Here is a 23,936-nt window from a genome sequence, read left to right on the forward strand (position 1 = left end):
TCAATTTGTCATCGTGTTCATCGATGATATCTTAGTCTACTCAAAAAGCAGAGAAGAACATGCTCACCATCTTGTCCAAGTTTTACAAGTCCTTAAAAATAAGAGGTTATATGCGAAGTTGAGTAAGTGTGGATTCTGGCTTGAGCAGACCACCTTTCTAAGACACATCATATCGAAGGAAGGGGTATCAGTGAATTCCGAAAAGGTTGAAGCGGTACTTGGCTGGGAGAAGCTGACATCAGTTAAGGAAATCCGTAGCTTCCTGGGAATGGCAGGTTATTACCGCAGGTTCGTTGAAGGATTCTCCAGTCTAGCAGCTCCTTTAACCCGACTCACAAAGAAGAATGCCAAGTTTAAATGGAATGAGGACTGCGAAAGAAGTTTTTCAGAATTAAAGAAGCGGCTAACCACTGCACCCGTGCTGACTTTACCGAGTGGATCGGGGGGATATACAGTTTATAGTGATGCCTCCTATCTGGGCCTGGGTTGTGTCATAATGCAGCATGGAAAGGTTATAGCATACGAGTCCAAACAGTTAAAGAATCATGAGAAGAGCTATCCCACCCATGACTTGGAGCTTGCCGCAATCATTCACGCCTTGAAAACCTAGCGCCATTATTTGTACGAAGAGACCTTTCAGATCTATACCGATCATAAGAGTTTGAAACACATATTCACTCAGAAGGATCTCAACATGCGTCAGAGAAGGTGGATGGAACTCCTTAAGGACTATGATTGTGATATCTTATACCATCCGGGTAAGGGCAACGTGGTAGCAGATACTCTCAGCAGGAAAAATGTAGGTATCTTCTCCCATTTGATGGTTTCAGAATGCAGACCAATTGGAGCCACGCAACAGGTTCGACTTCATGATTTGAAGAGAGTCACATGTTTGGGCCGCCTGACAGTCTAGCCCGAGTTAATCCAGAGAATAAGGGAAGCCCAGACAGCTGACCCCGCCCTGGTAGCCCGCAAGAAGGATGCAGAACAGGGAGGGAGCTCAGAATTCTGAATCTCTACCGATGGATTACTTCGTTTCCAAGACAGGGTGTGTGTCCCAGATGACAGTGAGTTAAAAAGAGATATCATGACGGAGTCCCATAGCTCAAAGTTTGCCATGCATCCAGGAAGCACCAAAATGTACCAAAGCATGCGACCCCGATTTTGGTGGCATGGGATGAAGAGAGACATAGCCGACTTTGTATCTAAATGCTTGGTATGTCAGCAGGTCAAGGCAGAACATCAGCGCTCAGGTGGGTTACTTCAGCCTTTACCGATCTTGGAGTGGAAGTGGGAACATATCACCGTGGACTTCGTATCGGGGCTACCCAAGGCACGTTCAGGACATGATGCCTTATGGGTAATCGCTGACCGACTTACCAAGTCTTCCCACTTCCTAGCCATTAGGATGACCGATTCATTGGACAAGTTGGCAAGGATGTATATCCGGAAGATAGTCAGATTGCATGGGGTTCCAGTGACAGTAGTATCCGACAGGGATCCCAGGCTCACTTCTCGGTTTTGGAGTAGCTTCCAGCAAGCTGTGGGAACAAAGCTGTCTCTTAGTACTGCCTTCCATCCCCAAATTGATGGACAATCAGAAAGGACAATTCATACGCTTGAGGATATGCTCCGAGCTTGTGTCCTGGACTCTGGGGGCCATTGGGATGACCATCTACCTCTGATAGAGTTTGCCTACAACAACAGCTACCAAGCAAGCATCGGCATGACTCCATATGAGGCGTTATATGGGCGCCCGTGTAGATCACCGATTTGTTGGGAGGAAGTAGGCGATAGAAGATTGTTCGGCCTGGAGTTGGTAGAGGAGACCACGTCCAAAATAGTTAAAATCAGGAAGAACATTCAGATAGCTCAGAGTAGGTAGAAGAGTTATGCAGATACCCGGAGGAGAGACCTAGTGTTTGAGAAAGACGACCGGGTGTTTCTTAAGGTCACTCCTTTCAAGAGAATTAGTAAGTTCGGCATGAGGGGAAAATTAAACCCTCGATATATTAGACCCTTTGAAATCTTAGACAAGATTGGTACTGCTACCTACAGACTAGCACTGCCTCCAGAACTCTCTAAAGTCCACAACGTGTTCCACGTATCCATGCTACGTAAGTACAACTCGGACCCTTCTCATGTCTTGACTCATGAACCGCTTCCACTCCAAGAGGACTTGTCTTATGAAGAAGTACCAGTCGGTATCACGGACCGAAAGAGCAAAATACTGCGCAACCAAAAAATATCTTTTGTAAAGGTCGTGTGGCAGAACCACACGCCTAGGGAGGCTACCTGGGAGCTAGAATCAGAATTTAGAGCCCAGTATCCCCATTTGTTCGTCCAATAGTAAGAGGCAAATTTGGAGGACCAAATTTCTTTAAGAGGGGGAGAGTTGTAACACCCAAGTGTTTTTTTTTTTTCTTATTTTATCTTATTATTTTTATTTTTATTTATTTGAATTTTTTTAGATTTTTATTTAATTTAATTTAATTTAATGAAAATAAAAATAATAATAATGATAAAATTGAGTAAAAATATCATTTGGATTTAATTGAAATTTTGGATTCAAAAAGCAATTTAGAAAAGTTGTGCCATGTCAGCACCCACATCAGCAGCCACGTCAGCGGCCCGGTCAGCAGCCCGGCCAACCAGGACACCCCGCGTGGCAAAGAAACGCTGACCAAGGGACAGGCCACGTGGGCGATCTGCGTGCGCACGATCGGACGGTCCAGATCCATTTCCGTGCGCACGGACAGCCCAGATTCACGCGTACGGACGACCCAGATTCAATCAAGCACGGACGACCCAGATTGCATAGCGATGCACGACCCAAATTTAATCCCAATTAAATTACGATCGGACGGTCCAGATTTAATCTTGATGGACGGTTGAGATTAAAAGGCAAAGGGTATAAATAACCCCACCCACACCTTACCACAAAACCCTAGCCGCCAATGCCTCGCAGGAGAAGAAGAACCAGACGCCGGAGGAGCCGGCCGCCGCCACCCGCCGCCGCACCGGGGAAATTTTCAACCACTGATCGAGGTAAATTTTTTACCCCTGGCTCGTTTTTCGATGCTGAGTCCGCCTATGGCCAAACCAGAGCCAAACCACCGGCCAAATGGCCAGAAAACCCAGCCGAAGTCCAGCGGCGCCGCCACGACCCCCCTCTGTTTTTGCCTCCAATGAGGCCCTTCTCGGCCTCCGTTCAATGCAAATTTTATACCACTGTGATCACTGTTCTTTTCTCTACAGGTTGATCGGAGCCAAACATCAAAACGCGACTCACACCGGAAGAGTCGCCGCACCCGAGAGCACCGCCGCCGGTAAGTCTCAGTTTTTCGTGATTTTTTTGCCCCCCGAGGGCTCTAGGGTTGTTTTATCACAGGGACCGATGCAAGTGTGGCCGAAACAAGTAAGGATCTCTCACCCTACCTCCTATCACAGCATTAAAGCTTAATAAATAATTAAACGGTATTTTGAGACTTTATAGATGTATAATTGATTGAGGTTGCCAATGGAGCCCGAGTCTGATACAGTGTTGGTCTGTTATTGTTTGATCTATTTTTCAGTATTAAATGCAGCATGATGTCTGATGTATTTATTTTATGGTCTGGTATGCATGAATCATGGTTTCCTTTATTATGGTTGATATTATGATTAACCTGATATTGTGTTGTCTTGTTTGGTATCAATTACTGGTTTACATGTTGTGTATGATTGGATGATTGAGATTAAGAAAAAAGGCAGAAAGATTATGTGAATTGATAAGTGGATGGACCGGGTCCGTAGGGAACCCTACCAGGAACGTGGTCTCCCATACCGGACGGGGTATAGAGACCTTATGTGTTTTAGCGCCCATACCGGACGGGGTATGGGGACGGCCCGTTTCACCCTCATACCGGACGGGGTATTGAGGTTCATGGTTTTGGCGCCCATACCGGACAGGGTATGGGGACGGCCTTGGAATCAGGTTGTAAATGTTAATGGTTCACGTGTAGCGGGGACCCCCTATGGATCTCCAGGGATACTAGTAGGCTGGTAAAAGAGGAAATCTGTTTTCTGATGATTGAAATGTAAAAGTATGATATGTGTTATGTTATAAAGTGTGTATGATTTCATGATATTATAAGGTTATTATTTTCATATGTTGTTTTCATATATCTCACCGAGGTAAGTGGACAGTAAAGGTTTTTATGTTAATAAACGAGTTCGTTATAAATTTTGCTCCATTGGTCATTTTTGTTTTCTATCCACCTTTACTTCCGTGGCGGTGAGATAATGTGATGTCTTTACTGGGCTGGTGTAGCTCATCCCTTATTTAACCATTTCAGATCAAGAAGACTTTGTTCCCGAGCCCGTTCCGCAGGAAGGCGGCGAAGGGGACGCCTAAAGACTTCATAGTCATATTTATAGTTTTTATTTCGAGTATCTCTTTTAGTTAGTTTGTTCCTTCATACTTTGAGTACGTTTTGGTTATTGTGTAAGGGATGTTAATCAAAATTTTTATTATGCTTCCGCATTTGAGATTTTTAATACATATATTTCATTTAAATTTCCGAAGCCGTTACAACAGAGGTCTGAACACAGTCACGATCAAGAACAAGTACCCCCTCCCCCAGATTGATGACTTTTTTGATCAGTTGAAGGGTGGCCAAGTCTTCTCCAAGATAGACTTGCGTTCAGGTTACCATCAGGTAAAGATTATGGCAGAAGACATTCCCAAAACACCCTTTCGAACCAGGTACGGACACTATGAGTTCTTGGTCATGCCATTTGGACTAACCAATACACCAGTCATCTTCATGGATTTGATAAATAGAGCTTTCAGATAATTCATAGATTAGTTCATCATTGTATTCATCGATGATATCTTGATCTATTCAAAAAGCTGAGAGGAACACACTCACCATCTGATTAAGGTTTTACAGGTTCTTAGAGAAATGAAGTTGTATACAAAACTGAGTGAGTGTGGGTTCTGACTCGATCAGAGTATCTTCTTAGGGCACATCATATCAAATGATGGAGTGTTAGTGAACCCTAAAAAGGTTGAGGCAGTTCTCGGCTGGAAAAAACTGACCTCGGTCAAGGAGATCCGCAGTTTTTTGAGAATGGCAGATTATTACCGCATGTTTGTGGAAGGATTTTCTAGCCTAGCTGCTCCTCATACTCGACTTACAAAGAAGAACATCAAGTTTGAGTGAAACGAGGACTGTTAAAGGAGTTTTTCAAAACTAAAGAAACAGTTGACTACTGCACTTGTGTTGGCCTTACCGAGCGGGTCGGGTGGATATATAGTCTATAGTTATGCCTCTTACCTAGGGTTGGGTTGTGTTCTGATACAGCATGGGAAGGTCATAGTCTATAGGTCTAAGCAGTTGAAGAATCATGAAAAAAACTACCCCACCCATGACTTAGAACTTGACACAATTATTCATGCCTTGAAGACTTGGCACTATTATTTGTATGGGAAGACCTTCCAGATCTATACCGACCATAAGAGCTTAAAATACATATTCACTCAAAAAAATCTCAACATGCATCAAAGAAGATGGATAGAACTCCTAAATGACTATGATTGCAGCATCTTATATCCCTTGGGTAAGGGCAACGTCGTAGCCGACGCACTCAATAGAAAAAGTACAGATATATTAGCTCACTTGATGGTTTTAGAATGCAGGATAATAGGGGTCGCACAACAAGTACGACTTCAGGACCTGAAGAGAGTCATATGTTTGGCCCACCTAACTGTTCAACCTAAGTTGATCTAGAGAATAAAGGATGTTCAGTCCACCGATTCCACCCTAGCAGCCCTGAAGAAAGATGCAGAATAGGGAGTTAATTCAGAATTTTGAGTCTCTCCCAATGGGTTGCTCAGATTTCAGGACAGGATGTGTATTCTAAGTGACAGTGAGTTGAAAATGGACATCATGATAGAGGCTCATAGCCCAAATTTTGTCATGCATCCCGGAAGCACTAAGATGTATCAAAGTATGCGACCCCGATTTTTGTAGAACAGGATGAAAAGAGATATGACCGACTTTATTTCTAAGTGTTTGATATGTCAACAGGTCAAGACAGAGCATCAACATCCCGGCGGGCTACTTCAGCTATTACCAATTCAGGAGTGGAAGTGGGAGTATATCACAATGAATTTCTTGACAGGATTACCTAGAGCACGCTCAGGACATGATGTCATCTGAGTAATTGTTGACCAGCTTACCAAATCTTCCTACTTCTTAGCCATCAGGATGACTGACCCCTTGAACAAGTTAGCAAGAATGTATATCCAGGAGATAGTCAGATTACATGGAGTGCTAGTGACAGTAGTATCCGATAGGGACCCTAGGTTCACTTCTCGGTTCTGTCTAGTTTTCAGCAAGCCATGAGAATGAAATTGTTCCTTAATACTGCATTCCACCCTCAGACCGATGGACAGTCAAAAAGGACGATCCGCACACTTGAGGATATGCTCCAAGCTTGTGTTCTTAACTTCGGGGGCCATTGAGATGATCATCTATCCCTGATAGAGTTCGCCTATAACAACAGTTACCAAGCAAGTATTGGTATGGCTCAGTATAAGGCGTTGTATGGCCGCTCATTAAGATCGCCGATATGTTGGGAAAAAGTGGATGATAGAAAACTGTTCGGCCCAGATCTCGCAGAGGAGACTACAGCCAAAATAGTTAAGATCAGGAAGAACATTCAAACGGCTCAGAACAGACAGAAGAGTTATGCGGACACCGGGAGGAGAGATTTAGAATTTGAGAAAGGTAATCGAGTGTTCCTTAAGTTCACTCCTTCCAAGAGAATCCGTAGGTTTGGCAAGAGGGGGAAACTAAACTCCTGGTTTATTAGGTCATTTGAAATCTTAGACCGAATTGGTACCGCTGCCTAAAGATTGGCACTGCCTCCAGAACTTCTCAGGGTCCATAATGTGTTTCATGTGTCCATGCTACACAAGTACAACCCGGACCCCTCTCATGTCTTGGCCCACGAGTCTTTTTACTCCAGGAGGATCTATCCTACGAGGAAGTACCGGTCGGTATTGTGGACCGAAAGAGCAGAGTACTCCGTAACCAGAAAATTCTCTTTCTTAAGGTGATATGGTAGAATCATACACCGGGAGAGGCCACATAGAAGCTAGAATCAAACTTCATAGCCTAATATCCCCGACTGTTTGATTGAGTGAGAGATAGCCAAATTTGAGGGACCAAATTTCTTTTAAGGGGGGGAGAGTTGTAATGCCTAATTAATTTTAATTGTAGTTAAAATTAATTAATAAATATAATTTTCTAATTTTTTCATTTTTATTTAAGGTAAAGATGAAGAAAATTAAATGAATGATGAAATTGAAAACAACTTTGGAAAAAATTAGTAAAATTTTGGGTTATGGGGGTGTTTTTGAAAGAAAAATAAAAAACTGGGGGTCAAAACATAATTTAAAGAAACTACGCCACGTAGGACGCCCAGTTAGCAGCCCTGACGAACCGGAGCACGCCGCATGGCAAGCCACGCTGACACAGTGCCATGCAGGAGGCCACGCTGGCGATCTGCATGCCCGCAATCGAATGGTCCAGATTCATTCCCGTGTGCACAAACGACCCGGATCCGTTCCCTCCCCAAATGTGATCGTATCGTCAGATTTAAATGCGATGAACGATCTAGATCCACTTTCTATTTAAACGTGATCGGACGGTCCATATCAGATTACGATGAATGGTCTAAATTCACTCCCTATTTAATCGCGATCGGACGACCCAGATCAAATGCAATAGATGGCCTAGATTAAAAGATGATAGATATAAATAACTCTCTTCACACCAAACTCTAGCCCTAGCCGCCAGGCCCCCCCCCCCTCCGGCCAGAGAAGAAGACCCAATTGCCGAGAAGGAAGCTGACCGCCGTCACTACTGCGCCGGAGCCATTTCTGATTGCCAAAAGAGGTAAAAAAAAAAATTTGCTTGAAATTCGATTTTAAACACCCCCATGGCCAAATTGGAGTAAAAGTACTGGTGGATTGGCCGAAAACCGCAAGAAAAGCCCGGCGCCGCCGCCGCAGAAAAATACAAAAATCACATCCGATAAGGCCCTTTCCGATTCCCATTAGCGTAATTCTTCAACCATTGCAATCACCATTTCCTTCTCTACAGATTGACCGAAGTAAAACACTAAACCGTGAAGATAAGCCGGCAGAGCCGCCACACTAGAGAACCTCGCCGCCGATAAGTTTTAGTTTTTTAATTATTTTCGGCCAACCGATGCCCATTAATGTGTTTTCTCATAGGGATTGGTACAAAACCGGTTGAATTCAGCCAAAAACGGCAAAAAACAACAGATTCGAGGCAAACGGCCACTGCGGGCGATGGTGCCGTCGCCGGAGCACGGTGGAGCCGCCGTGCAAGAATTCTAAAATTGGCCAAAAAGGTTCCCTAATACTGATTTTGAATTTTTTAGGATATTTTTAGGTACTTAAAGTGCGTTTTAATCCCTAGAGAAAAATTCAGGGAACCCAATGACCACCCGTAGGCGCAGTCAAAAGTTTAGTATTTCGAACATCAATTTGAGTAAGAATTCATCATCTTATTCCATATTATGGAATTGAAATTTAATTTTAAATAATATGGTATTTTGTGAAACTTAAAAAAATATTCGTAATTAATTATATGTTAGTAATGGAACTGGAATTGATTATTTATTATTGTTTGATATGTTTAACCAATTGCCTGATTTTACAGTTTTCGAGTGCATGATAATGCACTAAAATTGGTATGATGATGCGATTGTATTCCTTTGATACATGTTTTGCTTGTTTTGTGTGATTACTTTAAATTGAAAAACTGAAAATTAAAGAAAAAAAGAAAATTGTTTGATTAAGTGGATGGATAAAACAGTAGTTTTACTGGATATCCTGAGAGATAGTGGGCAGACCGGGTACATAGGAAACTCTATCGTGAATGTTGCTTAATACTGGATAGGGTATCGAGATTTGGTAATTTGGCGCTCATACCGGACGGGGTATGGGCAAGACCTGTTTTACCCTCATACTGGACGAGATATTAAGAGATAGTATCTTTTGGTGCTCATACTGGACGGAGTATGGGGACAGCCTGTTAATTTTTTTTTTTTAAAAAAAGAGGGTTCACGCGTTGTGGGGTCATCCCTATGGACCCCCATGGATACCAGTAGACTGATAAAAGAAAATGTTATTGTTCCGACTGATCGTATATGAAATTATGATATGTGTTATGTTATTGATTTTATAGGTTGTTTTTAGTAATCTCGCTACAGTAAATATATGGTAAATGATTTTATTTATTATAAACGAATCTACTTAAATCAAAAAGCTTTATTAGTTGTTTTTATTATTTCTACCAATCTTCATTTCTATATTGGTGAGTAGCGTGATATTTTTACTGAAGTAGTATAACTTACTCTTTTATTAACCATTTCAGATCAAGAGGATTAGGATCCAAAGCTCGATCCACAAGAAGATTGCGAGTAAAACATTCAGTTTGTTTACTTTTAATTTATTTGTTTGGTTATTAGTTATTTTTTTAGAAGGATTATTCTCGTAAATCCTATTTGATACTTTTAGTAATTGTGTAAAAAATGTAAACCTTAACTATTTGTTTCATTTCCGTACTAAATTTATAATTTATCAGTTTTAAAGTTTACGAGGTTGTTATACATTAACAGTGACAAATCGATAATGTTATTTTAGAAATTAACAAAGTTATTTTATTAAAAGAAAAATTAATACATAAATTATTTGAAAGTTTCTGAATTTTTAGTTTAATTAAAGATAAGTTTTTATTGATTTTAGAAAAATTATAATTCAATTTTTAATTAAAATAATTATTAAAATATAAATCAAGTCTCCTTTTTTAAAAAAAAAAATTAACACAATAAAACACATTTCTTTAAAAATATAAAATATTGAAGATAATTAAAAGAATTTTGTAATCATACCAATCAATAACAATTTATTGTTAAAATAATAAGAGATAATAACTAAAATAATAAAAAATACACTTTAAAAAAATAATTAAAAATAATAAAATATCAATAGAAAATTTGTTTAATAACATATTATAATGTTTAAATAAATAAGTCTATGAACTTAAATCATCAACCCCAGACAATATTATTCAGCCAAGTCCAAATTATTTCATCACAACCATCATGCACATATAGTTTCTGGAAAGGAAATGAATTGCATTTGCAATCCCCTTAAGAAATGTGGTAAAAGAAAGAGAAAGAATTGAATTATTAAATTAGTGAAAATTCATAGCTTTATAAATTCAGCAAAAAAAGAACTTTCTAAAATCTGGTAAAAACTACTACAAAATTCCATATGGGTAATGTCAGATGAAAATTTGAGCTTCAATTCAAGTAGGAACAACACCCTAACAAGTAGACATTGTATTACAGAAAGAAATGGAAACTCGATACACCCAGAAAAAAGTGTTATAAGCATAAAAGATTTTTGAATTGTATTCTGAAAAAATGATACTGTATATATCCATACTTCTGCAACACCATATACCTATTTCTTCGCATCGTTTGAAGGTTGTGAAGGCGCTTTAACAACACTTAGTTGACCACCATCTTTACAAGCAACAGTTGCTGCTTTGATCTCATTGCAGTGATTTATGAACTTGGTCAGCTCCTGTTGTGATCAGAATGAAGATGTCATGTCAATAAGGCAAATAAATTTCCGGGAATGGTGGGGATAGCTGACACAATCATCATTCACATTACTTACACATACCACAAACACCATTAAGTTAATACTCATTTTCAGAGGGGAAGAATTTAGGAAGAAAGTATATATCTATAAATACTTAGTTTAATATTTAACATGGAGATGATACAGACTTTAACACATAGTGACTATCATGAGGCAGGCAAAAGCTTAACAGGTTAAATCGCTAGTTGAGAAATTTATGTACATTACTAGGACATTCTACCTCAAATTTTATGCAAGGAGAAGTAATGCTTGATATGAAAAAATAATTGGGAGGAAAGATAATCTTTTTAGTGGGTCTAACATGTTCTCAAAGAAAAAGAAAAATCCAACACATCATCCCCAGCCATCCATGAAAATGGGACGAAAAAAGTGTTGCAAAGCTGACACAGTGCATTTACTAAGTGTGTTTACAGATAAAGGATCCTACAAGTCTACAATTAGAAATCCACCCAAAAAATGTTCCTCAAATGCTAGCAGTATTCACATTAATGCTAGACATTCTTAAGAGTAGGAGGTCACACTACAGATCCCCTTGTTCAGCTGTAGTATATAGATATAAAAATCAACAAAAGCATATCAAGCCAAAAAACACAGAAAGCAAGAATCTAGAACCTCCATCTGAACACCATAAACTGAATATACCTTTAAGTAAATTGCAAAACTACAACTTCTACAGCAACTCTGCCCTCCTTTACCACCCCAAATAACCAGTCCCTTTGAGGTAATCTTTCTTTTTACTCAATATTTGACCAATTCATCCACCAAATCCATTCAGGCAGAAAACTTAGAAGTCTAAATTGGACAAATCTCAGGCCGCAAAATCATTAAATGTATAAATAAACTGAAACTTCCATATAGAATTCCACAAACTAATGCCATGAGAAGATGCGCCAGTGTAAGCTACCAATCAAGAGCTACACTAATTGTATGAATATTGAAGTTCCAACAGCATCAACCATGAATCACCTTACCCCCAATACCAAGTTCTCTTCACTGAGTGGGGTACCTGGCATTAACTCTGCTTTTCTGGAATGAACTGAGTGCCCAGAACGTTCTCCTTTGTGTTTATTGTGACACAATACCAGCATAAAAGACAGGACCCAGCAAGATTACTATGAACCGTAAACTCAATATATTGACATAAAACTAACGTTTTTTCTTAAGGGAGAAGAAAAGAAGAACAAGATTCGGTCCATTAACATATCCCGTTTTATGAAACAAAGTGAAGCACCCACAAAACTGAGGCTCTGTTGGGAACAAATCCAAAAATTTTAAGTAATTCATTTATAAATACAAACTTATTTTACCTAGAATTCCAATTCCAGGTGTAACTCCAAACAAAGTCCTACTCAAACAAAAGTATGAATTTGTTATTAACATATTCCTAGTGTTTAACAGAGCGAAAGAAGCAGAAAGAAAACTCACACGATCAGTGTCCATGTCCTTCGTCATCTTTGATGGCTTCACAAATCTCTTTCCTGCAAAAAAAATCAAATTGAATCCAACTCTTGAAACTGTTATAGATGCACGAAGATATTCCGAAACCAGTAAGCACGTACCTTTGCGAACATGAGGATTTTTTCCATGGCGATTGGCAGGAATTGTCTTCTTCTTTTGTTGACCTTTAAATAGATTCGCTTTCTGCGTCATCTTTCGTCCACTCCTGTGGTTACCAGTTGTCGTCTAGGGTTTTGAGAGCTTCCCTCTCTTCTTACTTCAGGGTTCAGTGCTCTCGCAACGTTGATTTTGGGTATTATTGTATTATTTTATTTTCTTCGAATTAATTTTACACGTGGATGCTGACATGGCAACTTGATTAAATTTTTAAAAAAATTAACTACGTGGATACCACATAATCGCCACGTGGCATTTATAATATTAATTATAAAAAATAAAAATAAATTTTTTTCTTTATAATTCTAATTCTTTTATTATAATTTAATCAATAAATTTTTTTAGTTGTTTAAAAATAGTAATAATTTCCAATTTTAAAGATAAAAAGTCGGAATTAGGAGTGATTAATTATGGTTTTTCAATGGGTTTATTTGTTTTTAAATTTTTTTTATAATTATGGTTTTTAAAAAACAGCTACAGTAATAGTTATCAAAAGCTTTTGGTTCAAGTATCCTAGGTTCACACACACATATATATATGCATCTATATAACAGTTCATATGTACATAGTTAGATTAGTTGTCTAAGTGAGTGTATATATATATATATATATATACAATATCTGAACTAGTTGTAATGGGTGTGGATGACAAACATACAAATAAATATGTACACATTATTAGGGGATTGTATTTGATGATATGATATGATATGATACTTTTTCCATGAGCTTCTTTGCAAGCACAAGGGAGCTTGGAGGTTCTTTTTCTCTACTTTCCTCCTAAGCTGAAAGAATTTCAAGAAATATATTCCTGGAACCAAAAAATTTTATTAACAGATCCGAGGGTTTCGGAATACTGTAAGCCGCAAACATTGCACCTCATTTGAGGGTGCACAAATCTAGTTTCAACATTTTGAAAAAAAAATGACACCAAAGATACTCCAGGTGATCAGCTTTGATCAACTGTGATTCAGTTGAAAACTCACAATCTCTTCATAAACAAAGATTGACAAAAAATATTCAAGTTGTACTCATTCTCGTGACTTTTGAATTCCAAGAAAATGAGCACAATCCACCTACCTGGCCACAAAATTGAGATTACAGATAAATTTTTAATCTCGAAATGCAAGTGATAAACAAATGAGATACTCGGACTAAAACTAAAAGTCTTACATCAATGACCCCAAAAATGTGTTGCTGGTTCTAACAGCGAAGCAGATTCCACTAAGGACAAGCTTGTGGTGGTGTAACAAGGGCTCTAGCATCCTTTGCTAGATAACTCCTGCAAGAATTTGGTACCTGTTTTGGCGCAGAAGAAACATGTTTCACTAGTTCAGGACACTGTAACCACAATGAAGGGTAGAAACTAAATATCATCACTTCCTTTTAAATTATACTCATCACAAAGTAATGGTCCGCAGCAGATAACTTTAGAAACGAAGTAAATGCCTTGATTTTTTTTTCATGGTGGTGTTCCATCATGGTAAATTAAGTAAAATTTTGATTTGTCAGTAGCTTAATTTGTTTTAGCTAAATAATTAAACTCATCATCAGCAAAGGGTTTGAGGAAAAAAAAATCTCCAGAATAAAGATTAAAAATTTTCTACAAGAATGTGAAAAATTATACCTCATAACCCGATCATTTACCTTAGGTTGCTAGAAACTGCCATGTAGACACCGTAGGCAACAGTTGTTGACAATATGGGCACATCCTCTGCTTCACTAGCAAACGATTTATCGAAAGCTTTAAGTGCATTTATCAATGCATTTGTTACACCTACACCAACTTGAAAAAGTCCTTCAAACATGCTCCATATACCCTATCTTACGTGTTTCCTTCTAAAGTTAAGAAATTATACAAAAAAAAATTAGTCATTCCTATTAATGGGATCATGCACAGCGAAGCATATATAGGCAGTTGAGGAGAAGACATGAAAAGAATAAAAATAGCATGAACATAGCGTGAAAAAGCTCCAATGAAGGATCTTACTACTTCAATTATTTGGCTTTATAAACATAGGAAATTTAATCACGTGTTTTTTTTTCCTGGTATTCCAGTTGAATCTACATATTCTAAGAATTCTATCCAAGTTCCTAGCACAATGGTGGACCATCTTGTTGTTAAGTGCATCTAGCATGTGAAAAAAACGAGACGCAGATGCACAATAGCTTAACAATGGGGCATCACTCATGATATAATAACAGAGAAGTGACAGAGACATAACCAAACATAAAATCTAATCGGGTATATTGTTTGACCTACCAGGGATGCAGTGCTCCCAACTGCAAAGAGTTTGGTGCCATTAAGCTGCATAACAGGTAGAGGCACCTTAAGTTTCAATTGCCCATAAAGCTCAAGTTTCTTAGGAAGACGAAAAACATACCAATATTGCACCTATTCTTTGCAAAAGTGAGTAAGATGTTCCACCCAGCGCCACCTGCAGACAGAATTTCATCTCAAACGCACAATTAAGTCTATGGTTTAGCTGCTATTAGTGGATAAAACTTACATGTCAAAACAGTCAAGTCAATCAATAACTTGAAATGCATTGTCAGGGTAGCTGTTTAAGAACTTGGCCAGAGGTCCCACACTGACTGCAAGAGGTGGTCTCAGTGAAACCGTTGGAGCAGGAAGCCAAACAAGCATAAAATCTGCGATTAGAGCCATTACCTTAAAAAAGAAAAGGAAAAATATGAGGAGGTTCTACTATAAACCTATTACTTGGGGGAAAGAAACCAAATAGATGGTATCGCATTAGAAGAAGATCAAGCAAAAGAGTAGCTACAAATTGAAAATGAGGGTAGTGATTATTATACACATTCAAGAGGGAAAAAAAAGAGAAAAAATATTACAGATAATGAAAATTTATCAGGATAACTTAAATACTTAAAAACAAAGATTCCCAGTTTTTATATGAACTTTTGGGTCACCACATTATTGGCAGAAGAAGTTTAAATACCATGATTTGACAATAATGGATATCAAAAAAGGAACTGTACAACATTCTTCAATAGAAAGGTGGGCATTAGACTACAGAAGGAAATGGGAATACTGTAACACCATGGGCCCAAAGACCACTGGTCCCATAATTTCTTTAGCCCAAGCCATTGACTTCCCAAAGCTCACACTCAATTTGTTATTATTATTAAGTGACTTGAGTCTTTACATAGAATTATCATGTCCATCACCACTCCCATCATCTGTCGGTCCATTACAGTATGAGCAAAATTATTTAACTTTCCACTTAACACAAACCAAGAATTATCACGCTGATTTATTAACTAGGGACTGGCCAAACATGTTCTCTTATTGGGTATATCCCAGCATTGCTTCTAACAGAAAGGTTCTAAGCTGAAATCAAGCTGAGATCAATCATTGATAGACAGCATAACCAAATATGAGCAAGAAATATCAAGAATAACTTATTAGTCACTAATTATAAACTATTTTGATTGCTATAATATTTTCCTTCTAGCATAGTGCTATTTTAAGCTCCTTGAGTTCACAACATTAATTGTCAGCACTTATACTCTAACTGCTAGATTATAATTTTTAATAATTGTTTGTCTTTAACTGTTAGATTAATTAATTAATTCTTCATCATGTTTGATAATTCAATACCACAGATTATTAATATGATGCAATTCTCATTGAGAGCCATACCACATCAGCGCATACAAAATCCAACTCTTTAGTGAACTTCTCTTTTCGCTTCTCCTGCTCTGCAGCAATCTGAAAGGTAAGACAGACGTGTAGAGATTACTTCTATGAGCAAGACACTTCAGTTTGCATCTATTGTTTTGAAATTCTACAAAAAAATAAGTATATCTTCAAGCTCAGTATAACCAAAAATTATAAATTAAAAAAAAAAAAGTCCTGCATCAACCTTAGTGAAGATACCAATACCACATTCAATGGCAACCTTAGCCAGGAACAGATCATCTGCGAGCAATCGTTCCTCAAACCCTCCAAAATTAAGCAGCCACTTAAACACCACAGACTTCTCCAGCTCAAAGTACTACAAACAATTGATCCAGGAACCATCCCGGCTTCAATTGCTGCTGCCAAATCCTTTGGCAAGCTGTCCAATGACCTCCCTGCCTAAACACAATAATCGACAGGTATGCACATAATTAACACCAAATTAGCACAAATCATATGTACACACCAGCAAGGGAATTCATATAAAATAAATTTACCAAAGTTCCTCACATAGAAAGAGAGAGATGAATAAATGTACATTAGCTGATCCATCAATTTTCCAGCACCAACATACATATGAACATCACATTAACAAAGCATATATACACCGAGCGAGTACAACAACACTAGCTAATTCCTCAAATTTTCACATATTTCAAAACGTATATCACTATTCAATGTATACGCAAACTATATAATACGATATTACATACAGATATATACGGTTCTGTATGTGCGTGTATCCAGGCATAAAACTAGTGAAATTATTTTGATTACATCCAAAAAATGAATTAGGAAATTGTTGTTTGGCATAGTCCATAATGATCTCATCAAAAGAATTATATGCACTAATCAAATACAATTTACAAGAGAATGAGAACATAATACTTCTGCTAAGGCAAGCATTGCATCGGCACAGTTTCCAGACCAGGCATCATCCTCCCCTCTCCTGTCACCACCGCCACCGCCACCTCCAAAACCGCCATTTCCACCTCCTCCTCCGCTTCCACCAGAACCTTCATCACTTCTACCCGAGGAAAATGCTACAACACGATGGAATTTACGACTACGGAGCACGGAACGTTGAGATTTGAAGTATTAGAGATACGGCGAGTGATGATCGCGAAGCTCTGTTGGTGATATTAGTAGTGATTGCGAGGTGAGTGAAGAAAGATTCCGAGTGTACTGAGGTTCGAAAAGGTAGCGGCAACGGTAGCCATTAATGGAGAGAGAAGAGATTTTCTTCGTTGGATTTTATTTTGTTTTTTCTTGAATGGTTTCTCTGCTTCTTGCTGATGCAGAGATGAGAAAGTGCGAATAGGTGGTCGAAGAAAGTTTGGTGGGATTTGATTAAATATGGAGAGTACAGACAAAATCGCGTGCTAATCACGCGCGACGTCAAACTAGAGGAAATGTGAGGCCTTGAAATTTACTTTTTTTTGGAAAAAAAAAATTATGAAAATTATTTACAAATTTATATTTTTCTAATTTAAAATTTCATTTTTTTAAATTAAATAAATATAAAATTTTAGAACGTATTTAGATAACTTTTATTAATATATGATATTATATACTAAATACAGAATATAATAATATTAAAATTATATCATATTTAAAAAGATTATATATTGTATATTGTATAATTATTTTGTCATTAAGTTCTTTAAATATATATATATTATTTTAAAAATTAAAAAATATATTAATTTTAAATTTATTTAAAATAAATAAAAAATAACTCACTTAATTTTGAATTTAACTAATTAAATTATTTCAAGTTGATTAATTAATAAATTTAGGGAGTGGTACGATAAATACGAAGAAAGCACTCGTACAGAACATGCTAAAAGATTATATATATCACGTATAATATTTGTACAAAGTCATTAATATTTATTATTAAAAAATTAAGTTAAATATTTATCTATTTTTATAATTATTTAAATATAAAATTGAATAAAAATATAAATTTAATTTAATTTTAATAATTAGTTTAAATAATTTTTAGTCTATTATATATATTTTTTAAAATTTATTTTTTACATTAATTATTTTAGTTTAATTATTTTAACATATAAATATAATAGTTACTAACATTTACTCTTTGGACAGACATAAATACCCCTTACTTGTCCTCGTTTATACACCTTAGTAATTCTCTACCATTTGCTAGACTTTGCTAGACCACAAAATACTCTTATCTCATTCATCCTTCTTCTACAGATAAGTAACAGCGTAGAAAAGCTTTACTTCCGGAAACACCAAAAATGGCGACATGCGGTACACCGTCATCCCTGATGCTAACTTACGCTGCTTCTACTGTACACCCACAGGACCTCACTCCCTCTTTTCTCTCTTTCAAGCCTAAGTCCAACTCACCCACTTCATCTCTTTCCTTGTTCGTGCTCAGAGCTTCAAGCCCGAGAAAGCTGTGCAAATGGGTTCAAATATCTTCCAAGCCTGACCCTTGTCGTGTGGCTGTGTCTGCGTTAGCGACTGAGACTGATGTGGTGGAGGATGTGGAAGCGACGGGAGGAGAAGCTGCCGTGGCGACTACAACCACTGCTCCTCCGCCTAAGCCAAAGAAAGGGAAGGCTGCATTGCCGCTCAAGAGAGATAGAGTACGCATGGAATTTTCATTTTTCTGTTGAGTTTATCTGGTTTGGCATCAATTTTTAGGGCGTTTGATTAATGGGCTTTGGTTAATTTTTGAAGGTCGAATTATTGATTTGGAGTAATTTGGTTCATAAAAATTATTGCTTTGAAGAGGGACTTAAACATTTGTGCTGATTCTCATAATAGTTGTAAATTGTATACTTGTAAAAGTTTTTATTGGTTTGAGTCTGATCACAGTTGTAAAAGTTATCGACAGAAGAATGATTGGTTGCAACTGCAACCTGCTCTTATGCTTTTCATATTTCGTGGAAACTAAAGATTTTTATTTGCAACCTGCTCTTATGCTTTTCATATTTCGTGGAAACTATAGATTTTTATGCAGCTATCTGGGTAAAGAGGTTTATTTCATACAACCTACGGATTTAGACAGCTGGTTCTTTAGATATGTTGTATTTCATTGAAATTGTTGATGGCAGAGTTGTAGCTACTAAAGTGATTGACTTGAAGAGATACCTGAGAATACTTCTTTGTTTCCTTGGCTCTGCAGTTAATACTTTCATATATTTTCTTCATCATTCTCTGAAAGATTCTTTAGTTGCTGAACCTCAAACCGTCTTTTGATTTTTTTTCCCAGTGTTTTAAACTGTATTCTGGAGTTTGGATTAATTGTTTTACTTTGCTCTATCTGTTAATTTGGCTTATACTATTTGTTTGTAATGTCCTTGTTTCTGAATTTTGAAATTTACATATTTTTAGTCGCTAAACTGTTTCATTTGCATTGAGAATGTCAGACGAGATCTAAGAGATTCCTGGAAATTCAAAAGTTGAGGGAGAACAAGCAAGAATATGATGTGAAGACCGCAATTTCTTTGCTAAAGCAAATGTCAAACACAAAGTTTGTGGAGTCAGCTGAAGCTCATTTTCGCCTCAACATTGACCCTAAATACAATGATCAACAGCTAAGAGCAACAATGACTTTTCTGAGCTTACACTAACAAGATGGAACCATTTCTGTGCCCTCTGGAATCTGACGTGATAATTGATCTTCTCGATTTATCTGACTGTTTTTTGCCCATAGGTCAATTTGCCCAAAGGAACTGGGCAAACTGTTAAAGTGGCTGTTCTTGCTCAAGGTAGATAATTTTCTTTGATGTGTGATGAGCTATTACTTGCTGCTTGTTTCTCATTTATAAATAGCAGAAATGATATTCTTCCTAAGAGGACATAATTCCATGACGTAGTTAGATCTTGATATTGTTAATACTTTTATGTTAGAGCTTCATAGTCTATTTTTCTCTTAGTGACTAGAAGTCTTTGTTTGAGGGAGTTTGCGATTGTTATTGTCAGCTCTATATGAGGGACGTCACGTTCTGCTTTTTCTGATTGAATTCTGTGGATTATGTACTTAAACTTGGCATATGTTCTTGCCAAGTTAATTTTTTATTTTTTTATAAAAATTTGGTTTACAATATCTTAAAATAAGGAGGTCTAGAACAAAGGTTTCAAATGCATTTTACTGTTTTTGTAATGTTTAAATTCCTTCTTTTCGCATGGGGATTTAATGACCTTGTTTGCAACTTTTTTTTTCTGCACAGCCTGAAGTATATGCATGCTTGATACTTCATTGGTCTGTCTTTGAATTGTATTTAGATTCAGGTCTATTTGGAAACTTGGGATTTCCATTCCATGTTGAGATGGATTACATTCTTTCATAAAAAAGAAATATTCTTAGAGAGGAATAGAAAGGTACAATAGAGGAGGACTATAGTTCCTCCCAAAAGAAAAAAAGAGACAGAAAAGAGTAAAGGCCTGGATAACCAAAAAAATCAATATAAAAAGCTGGCCAATCTCTAAGTAAAAGAAAATGTCATTAACAAGGTACCTAGGGCATACCGCCCATGTGCAAGAAAAGGCTATAAAAATTGATGATAGGTACTTTAAGATGGTTTAATACATGTTGATGAATCTCTTCCTGCTTGTTGATTGGTAAAAGCAGTGTACCTTTCATTTGATAAATACTGCGGTAACAAAATCCCAGAGCCAAACTTCAAAATAAATTTTGTAAAGCTAAGATAGAAAGAATGGAAGTATGTGCAATCAGACTAGATGAGCTATGTCTGCATACTATCAGACAGGTTATTCCCCATCATTTGTGCTGTTCTTCTTACTATCTATCTGCTATGAAAGAGTTATTTGGCTAGTGGCTCTTGGACGATTTTGAGCCAAAGTATTATGCCTTTCTCTGTCCTTTCCTCCATATTAAAGATGCATTTTCTTTTTCTTTTGTCGTCCTTTTTACTTATGAAGATAAGTAAATAAACTTTTCTATCTGTTTGTGTGGTACGTTGAGCAGTATCCTTGAGGGGTGCTTTTTGTCCTTGTCCTTCAATATTATAGCACTGTCTAACTGATGATTTGTAGATCTTCTCTGCTGTGTATTAACATTTGTTTACTGCACTGTTATATTCATCTTGGCAGGTGAAAAGGTCGATGAAGCAAAGAATGCTGGAGCAGACATTGTTGGGGGTGATGACTTGATTGAACAGATAAAAGGAGGATTCATGGAGTTCGACAAATTAATTGCTTCTCCAGATATGATGGTTAAGGTATTGTTCTGCTGCTCTAATAGTTGTCAAGCTTAAACACATCTCTGATCTCTAAACCATTTTATAAGTGCTGAGTGAAAATGATCTCATTACTTTTGGCAGTTTACTTTTATGGTTCTAAAATTTTTTACTATTAATTGATTGTTATCATCAATCCATTTTTTTATGTTTCTGTTTTTCTTTTCGTGATTGCTTGGCGTTGCTTTATGAAATATCTCCCATCCTGTATTATAAGCTCATTTTTTCTTTTTGAATGTTTTCTTTCTTTTTTTTACTGTTCAGAGTATGAGTACACTAACATAAACATGCAAATCTTTTGCTGATATCACTAATATGTTGGTAGATATGACAAGTATAATACCATGGTAAGGAAAAAGAAAAAATGTACGGCATCAGTCATTTTTCCATATCCTGTGTTTTCTGTAGTTCTGTCATTAATTTATTGTTTATCCAAATAATTTTGTCCAATGAATCCAATTTGTGCATTCTTTTTCTTTCTTTATCTGAGTTAAAGGAAGTAACCCCGTTAGTAGAATGGGTATATAACCCATGTCCTTGAACTCACTAACCCATTCAATGGTAAGGAGCTCTGCTAATATTAAGGCAAGTGGCTAATGGTTGTGAATTGTTCTGTTACATAATATAGGACATTTAGTTGATTGATATACCATTGTAATGTGAGCATAAAAAAGCTTCTCTCTCATTCTTCGGGCTACCTACTTGTTTATTTGGGAGGAGAAGGAATAATTGAGAATGTTTTTATTTTTTTTAATAGAGTTAGAGACATATAGTTCCAGGATGGATTTACACTAGCTTAATGTTAATGTTTATTGTTTCTGTTTGTTTCATGTCAATACATGCTTGTAAGTGCACCAGAGCATGTTGCTATGGTTGATTATGCTTCTTTGTTGCTAAGTCCTGATTTGTGCATAAATTACTTGCAATTTGTGTTAGGTTGCTAGCTTGGGAAAAATTCTAGGACCGCGGGGGCTCATGCCAAATCCGAAAGCTGGTACTGTCACAACAAATATACCTCAGGTATGATCTCCCTGCTTGCATTTTTCCGATTTCAGTTACTGGTGTTATTCTTTTCTTTTGGTAAGCAGTTACTGGTGCTTGTATTGTTAGTTCCTCTTTTAGATTTTTCTTCTGGATTGAAAAACAGTGATTAGTAGAGAGGAATAGAAAGGTACAATAAATGAGCAGTAGATACCCTCCAAAAAAAGGAAAAAGAAAAAACAGAAAAAGAGAAATGGTTGGGCAGGAAACCAACTCAATATACAACTATCAGTCAGTCTGTATGTAAAGTTGACAAAGAAATATCGTTGTAGATTTATACTTAATAAACTTGCAAGAATGTCTTTTGCTTGCACGTTCACCTGTTGCTTGCATGTACCCGCCTCATTGATGTGGGTTTTTCTATGGTGTTATAATGATTTTTTTGTGGCTAAAATGGAGAAGTATAGGTGTGTTTGTTCTTTTATGGCATGTGTTCGTAATGATATTTTGTGGTTAACATGGAGATAGATGGCTGATTCAAGTTGAAATGTAGAACTAAGAGTTCTTTGTAATATTTAGTTAGGAGTATTTATGCCAAGGCTAATGGTGTCATGGAATCAGAGTGAAAAGGCTTCAGTCAGCTCCATATGTTGTTAGCAAGTGTATTGTTGTCTGTACATATATGACATACTGATATGGAGGAAAGACTGAATGAAAAAGAGGGGTTTTGAGTTTGTTTTGTTTACTAAAGCAGCAGCTACTTTTATGATTTTAAGCTAGTTTAGAATTGGCTAGATTAACATGCTCTTTTTTATTTCTTTTTCATTTTCAATCTCAGGCAATAGAAGAGTTCAAGAAAGGGAAAGTTGAATACAGAGCAGATAAAACTGGAATCGTGCACATACCTTTTGGAAAAGTAGACTTTTCTGAAGAAGACCTCATTATAAACTTCCTTGCTGCCGAAGTATGATATCCTTTCATCACTCTTTTTTCTCCATTGTTATATCTGTTAGAACATTACCATCTCAAACTTGAACTACTCTTGATTGTCTTTCAGAAATCCATTGAAACAAACAAGCCAAAAGGTGCAAAGGGAGTGTACTGGAAAAGTGCACGCATATGCTCCTCAATGGGTCCTTCCATTAGGTTGAATATACGGGAGATGCTCGATTACAAGTCTCCTTCTGACGCCTGAACAATGTAATTAACATCTGTAAATGATGTCTACGACCTCTCAATCAACTTCATAGGTATCGGTCTCATGGTTCACCACTGCTTACTAAGCAAAGAGATCCAGAGAGCACGTGGGGTGAAAAGAGGAGACTGATTATTTTGTTGTTTCAAAACGATGTGTAACAAAACCATGCATTTTTTGCATAGTCTCCCTTGATGCAGATTGAGAGGCTCTTGTATCTGAAATACGACCAATGTTCGTCAATATTACCTTATCTTGATTCTTTCAAATTGCGAAACTGAAATTATATTGTTCTTCTCCAGTCCCGATATTAGGTTGTCCGTGTTGCGGTACTGAAGTCTCCTTTTAGTAAGGCTGGAGTGCTAACAAATAAAATGGAAGGATTTCCTTTGTCATATTCCCATGCTTATATTTTACCATAATCCTTTTAACCTAATTACATAAAAT

At 37.1% G+C, this 23,936-nt stretch overlaps 2 protein-coding genes and 1 pseudogene across 3 annotated transcripts; 1 reads left to right on the forward strand and 2 right to left on the reverse strand.

Moving 5' to 3' along the window:
• Window positions 1–10,249: 10,249 nt before the first annotated feature.
• Window positions 10,250–12,511, reverse strand: LOC148240345 (2,3-bisphosphoglycerate-dependent phosphoglycerate mutase). The gene is made up of 3 exons (XM_088209494.1): window positions 12,316–12,511; window positions 12,182–12,234; window positions 10,250–10,675 (listed from the first exon to the last, which is right to left on the reverse strand). Exons 1-3 carry the CDS (start codon window positions 12,404–12,406, stop codon window positions 10,553–10,555), a joined length of 267 nt encoding a protein of 88 aa, XP_088065620.1. The 5' UTR covers window positions 12,407–12,511; the 3' UTR covers window positions 10,250–10,552.
• On the reverse strand, window positions 12,317–17,171 carry LOC110809323 (protein RETICULATA-RELATED 4, chloroplastic-like; annotated as a pseudogene). The gene is made up of 9 exons (XR_002538795.2): window positions 16,962–17,171; window positions 16,258–16,472; window positions 16,035–16,103; window positions 14,881–15,041; window positions 14,755–14,808; window positions 14,634–14,678; window positions 14,018–14,209; window positions 13,544–13,669; window positions 12,317–13,450 (listed from the first exon to the last, which is right to left on the reverse strand). The product of XR_002538795.2 is annotated as a protein RETICULATA-RELATED 4, chloroplastic-like (transcript).
• A 1,118-nt stretch (window positions 17,172–18,289) lies between these two features.
• EMB3126 (Ribosomal protein L1p/L10e family) lies at window positions 18,290–23,790 on the forward strand. Its single transcript, XM_088209280.1, has 7 exons — window positions 18,290–18,694; window positions 19,481–19,660; window positions 19,768–19,822; window positions 21,168–21,295; window positions 22,250–22,333; window positions 23,133–23,258; window positions 23,352–23,790. Exons 1-7 carry the CDS (start codon window positions 18,341–18,343, stop codon window positions 23,487–23,489), a joined length of 1,065 nt encoding a protein of 354 aa, XP_088065406.1. The 5' UTR covers window positions 18,290–18,340; the 3' UTR covers window positions 23,490–23,790.
• Window positions 23,791–23,936: the final 146 nt, after the last annotated feature.

The sequence above is a fragment of the Carica papaya genome, chromosome 8 (genome assembly GCF_054855325.1).
Source record: "Carica papaya isolate Zhongbai chromosome 8, ASM5485532v1, whole genome shotgun sequence".
NCBI lineage: Eukaryota > Viridiplantae > Streptophyta > Magnoliopsida > Brassicales > Caricaceae > Carica > Carica papaya.

Excerpts from the sequence above, each read along its gene's own strand:
- EMB3126 (XM_088209280.1), top strand. The coding sequence starts at position 18,341 with ATGGCGACATGCGGTACACCGTCATCCCTGATGCTAACTTACGCTGCT. Across the intron at positions 18,695-19,480 it reads TGCCGCTCAAGAGAGATAGA|ACGAGATCTAAGAGATTCCT; the intron begins GTACGCATGGAA and ends TGAGAATGTCAG. Across the intron at positions 23,259-23,351 it reads TAAACTTCCTTGCTGCCGAA|AAATCCATTGAAACAAACAA; the intron begins GTATGATATCCT and ends ATTGTCTTTCAG.
- LOC148240345 (XM_088209494.1), bottom strand. The coding sequence starts at position 12,406 with ATGACGCAGAAAGCGAATCTATTTAAAGGTCAACAAAAGAAGAAGACA. Across the intron at positions 12,235-12,315 it reads AAATCCTCATGTTCGCAAAG|GAAAGAGATTTGTGAAGCCA; the intron begins GTACGTGCTTAC and ends TTTTTTTTGCAG. Across the intron at positions 10,676-12,181 it reads AGGACATGGACACTGATCGT|GAGCTGACCAAGTTCATAAA; the intron begins GTGAGTTTTCTT and ends TGATCACAACAG.